Raw genomic sequence first — 4,521 nt, 5'->3', positions numbered from 1 at the left:
CGAGAAAAAGAAAACCCTAAGTTACGTACCTCTTGGAGCCCACACGAAGCAAGCCTGGGATTGCAATCGGGAATAGGAAAACGGGATTAAAAATTGGTGGAAGTAGGATTAGGTGCTTTGGGATTAGAGAGGCCACGTGTCACCCATCCAACTGGGTCTAATTTGGTGGCCTGTGAGACTCGGTCTCATAGGATTTCACGTAGATCACACCGGCCACTAACGCATGACCCGGGCAACACTCCTGCCTCTCCGTGAGCACGAACCTTGCATGAGGATTCGGGGGGGACTTTCGCAGGCAACTGCTGCCCGCGGCATAAAAGTTCTCATCTCCCCAGCCGCCGCCGCCGCCACAATTACTGCCGGCGCCTCGGTCCCCCTCCTCTTTCCCGTCCGGCGGCCTCGTCGGCGGCAAGAGGAGTGGGGACCCGTCCGTCTTGTTTTATTTTTCTTAGGTTTTTGTTTCTCCGGTGGCATCGACGAGGTGGTGGCGACGATGGCGTGTTGGAATAAAGTCTCTCCGGTCTCTCCCTACCTCGACGACTTCCGATTCGGCGCCGGCGAAGGGCCTGTGAGAGTTTGTGTCCCCAGATCGGTTGGTTCCCTTCAGATCTTGGCAGTTGGTGTGTCTTTCAAGGAGTACTTTTGGCTGGCGTTTGGTGTGGCGACCTCGACATCTTCTTCTGTGTTGTTCTGTGGCTTAACCCGGTTTCTCCAACCCTCTGATCTGGTGGTGGTGGATTGCAAGCTTGTTCTGCTTGGGGTGATGCTCCAGCCGATGCTGCTTCAACGACTTTTAGATCTCGTCTCAAGGGGCGAGTGGCTATTGCGGTCTTCAAAGCCTTGTGTGGCGAGGGCATTTGCAGGTTTTGCTTTTCTTTGCTGTTGGTTCAGTGCAATTTTCAATCACCGGCGGGCAGCGTACAATCAGAGGAAGAAGAAGACTAGTATGCTTTTTATTGTAATTTTATTTTTTACTGATCGTTCTACGTCTAATTGTCTATCTTTTGTACTGGCCTTTGTTTTCCTCGATGATAATCAGATTTAAGATGCCCTTTGGGTCAGCTGGAACTGGGCGAGGGCACTGGCTTGGTCTACGTGGGCACGAAGAGAAGTGATGGTCAGGATATAACGATTTCAAGCGCGAACATGGGAATCTGAATCGTCTCGGTCCATGGATCGCAGTTTATAAAAATAGTATAGGAGTACTTTTCATGGATCATGCATTCTCCATGACCACCTTGTTTTCGTACATCCGGCGACAAAGCAAATAATATACTGTCCGCAAACAAGTTGCATTCGGTCTACCGTGTGATATGATGCAAACCTGAAACCTGAACTCCGTGAATTGAACTCAGTGAACTTGCTGCTGGTGATGATACTGCTGCATGCTAATTTTGTGGCCATGGCCGTCGTTCTCAGCTCGCTGGACAGGATGGGATCGCGCATGCCTACGTGCATCTCAGACCAATCTTTTTTCCCTGCACATGTGAGACCTCAGACTTGTCCTAGTATTTTGGAGTGCGTAGATGCAGTTCTTCCCACATGCATATATAGAGATAGATAGACTAGTGTGAAATATATATTGCGTACATGAATGAGGTCATCGATCAGCAGCACACTACGTACTGTACTTTATTTGAGGAAGACTTTCCCGGACCAGCTTTATTAATATTACTAACGAACGAGCATATTAATTTATCTATCTAAGCAAGTACGCATGCATTCATTTATGCGTGTAGCTCGATTATTGCTGATGCAGACGGGCAATCAGAATGACACGATGGGCAATTTGCTTGGCATTCATCCACATGACGCCAACACGGACTGCCCGGCTGCGTGACACAGCAGTAACAGTTTTTCCAGACGAACGGGTCCTTTGGACGATCGCAGTCCCTCCTCACACACCACTTCAACGTGATTTTGCTTTCATCCGGCGATGAATCCACGGCGGTAGCGTTTGCCGTTATGTTGGCATGAGGATGTTCTTGGTTGCCTCTTGTAGCCACAAGACGACCTATCACATCGGCAATATGTTGGAATTTGCTAGTGGGCTTTTGGCCCAAAGCCCAACTAAATTTCTGAAATTCTCTTGGCCCATTCATGGACACATGTGAGTGGAGTGAGTGAGGCTAAAGTTTAGTCCCACCTCATAAGTTGAGAGAGAGTTGCACCTCTTTATAAGGTGAGCTCTCCTACCACTTGTATGAGCATGAGAAGAGGAGACCTACACGCGCGCTCCTCCTCCTCCTCGCTCGTCGCGCCGCGCCGCTGGTTGCGGGATTGAGCCGAGCCGAGGACAGAGCTATGCACGTTGTCTATATTTTGGATCGTGACTCGGACGTGGGGTTTACTCCCACGACCTACCCGGCCTGCACTATATAGTCAGGCAGACGTCTATCCTAGCCGCCGCCGCTTCGTATGGTTTCTCACCACCGTTCCAGTCCATTGCGCCGTCGATCAAGTCTTCTCCATCCCTCCTTTCGGCGTGCACCGAGAGAAGGGACAGCAGGCCTCCGGAACCCCGCCTCTCGTGATCCTGTACGGGAGAGGGGCGATCAGGTTTTTGGGGAGCGCACTCGCGCGACTGCTGGCAGCGACGACTTCGCGAACGACGACTTCTTCCCCGACCTCGTCAACCTCATCCTCGACGACATAGGCGACAACGTCAACGACGGCGGTGCTGCTCCCGCTGCACCGTACGTGATTCTATCTTTCCTGTTCGAGATCGTGGTAGAATTCATGTTTCTAGTATGTGCCCTAGATGTGATCTGTTCATCTGCTATGCTAGTTCGCATGATTAGTTCAATCTCTGCTACTGTAGTCATGATTTATCTTCTGTTTATTCGGATTAAATCTCGTAGTAATTTGCTCATATTTTCAACAATCCAAAAACCTGATTATAGGCAATTTACTCCGAGTGGTTTTGCTGCGCATCTGAAGCCGCCTGCCTTTAAGGGGACGCAATATAAGAGGTGGCGCACGAGAGCAGTCTACTGGTTTCAGACCATGGGCTGCTATGACGCCACTAAGGGCAAGCCTGAGGGTGATCTTAATCCAGCACAGCTGGAAGCTTTTGAGAAGATCGATACTCTCTTTAAAGGCGCTCTTCTGGGTGTTCTTGATGATTCCATTGTGGATTCGTATATGTCGTTTGATAACGGCAAGGACATGTGGGCTGCGCTCGAGGCCAAGTTTGGTGCCTCGGACGCCGGTAGCGAGTTGTACGTCATGGAGCAATTCTATGACTACAAGATGACTGATGAGCGCTCTGTTGTACAGCAGGCTCATGAGATATAGTCGCTCGCAAAAGAACTTGAGCTCTTCAAGTGTGTATTGCCGGACAAATTTGTGGCCGGAGGCATTATTGCCAAGCTTCCACCTTCGTGGAACAATTTTGCTACTTCCCTGAAACACAAAAGACAGGAGTTTTCCGTTGCGGATCTCATTGGTACTCTTGATGTTGAAGAGAAGGCGAGAGCAAAGGACACACGTGCTCGAGTTGCCGAGGGAGCTTGTAGTGCCCACATGGTACAGAAGAAGAACTTCTAGCCCAATAAGTTCAAAAACAACAAGAACAAAACTCAGGGGAAAGGCAAGTTTGATACAAAGAACAAGCCATCACATTCTACCAACTTCAAGAAGAATTCTCATAAGAAGGGGAAGGGACTTTGCCATGTCTGCGGTGATCCTAATCACTGGGCTCCGAAGTGTCCTAACCGCTTTGAGGAGCGCGAACATGAGAAGGACGGCAAGTCCGCTAATGTTGTCATCGGTGATACTGATATGAAGGAATCAGGGTACGGTATTTTTCCTACCATCCTTTCAGTATTTCAATCTCCTGATTGGTTAATTGACACTGGTGCCAATGTACATGTTTGTGCTGACGCCTCCATGTTTTCTTCTTACCAAGCCACAGGGACTTCTCCCGTGCTGATGGGGAACGGGTCACATGCCATCGTTCGAGGTGTTGGTACGGTCGATCTGAAGTTTACTTCGGGGAAGACCGTGCGTTTGAAGAACGTTCATCATGTGCCGCCCATCAATAAAAATCTCGTTAGCGGTTCCCGTTTATGTCGAGATGGTTTTAAGTTGGTTTTTGAGTCCAATAAAGTTGTAATTTCCAAGTGTGGACAATTTGTTGAAAAAGGCTATGAGTGCGGAGGCTTGTTCCGCCTATCTTTGTCAGATATTTGCACTAAAGTTATTAATAATATTTGCCACAATAATGAGTCAGATATTTGGCATGCACGACTTTGTCATATTAACTTTGGTTGCATGACGCGGCTAGCCAATATGAATTTAATTCCGAAAATCTCTACTGTCAAAGGCTCTAAGTGCCAAGTATGTGTGCAAGCTAAACAACCTCGCAAGTCCCATAAGACTGCAGAGGCAAGAGACTTGGCGCCACTAGAGCTTATACATTCTGATCTTTGTGAGATGAATGGCGTGTTGACAAAAGGTGGAAAGAGATATTTCATGATGTTGATTGATGACTCCACTAGATATTGTTATGTGTATCTT

At 48.5% G+C, this 4,521-nt stretch overlaps 1 protein-coding gene across 2 annotated transcripts; it reads left to right on the top strand.

Moving 5' to 3' along the window:
• Positions 1-201: 201 nt before the first annotated feature.
• LOC123097605 (uncharacterized) lies at positions 202-1,302 on the top strand. Of its 2 annotated transcripts, none has more exons than XM_044519399.1 (2): positions 202-863; positions 1,040-1,302. In XM_044519399.1, exons 1-2 carry the CDS (start codon positions 224-226, stop codon positions 1,156-1,158), a joined length of 759 nt encoding a protein of 252 aa, XP_044375334.1. In that variant the 5' UTR covers positions 202-223; the 3' UTR covers positions 1,159-1,302. The 2 variants fall into 2 exon arrangements, with proteins under 2 accessions (XP_044375334.1, XP_044375325.1); XM_044519390.1 differs by having other exon boundaries at positions 202-944.
• Positions 1,303-4,521: the final 3,219 nt, after the last annotated feature.

This window comes from Triticum aestivum, chromosome 1B (genome assembly GCF_018294505.1).
Source record: "Triticum aestivum cultivar Chinese Spring chromosome 1B, IWGSC CS RefSeq v2.1, whole genome shotgun sequence".
Classification (NCBI taxonomy): domain Eukaryota; kingdom Viridiplantae; phylum Streptophyta; class Magnoliopsida; order Poales; family Poaceae; genus Triticum; species Triticum aestivum.
This window is presented reverse-complemented; position numbering and strand designations above follow the sequence as displayed.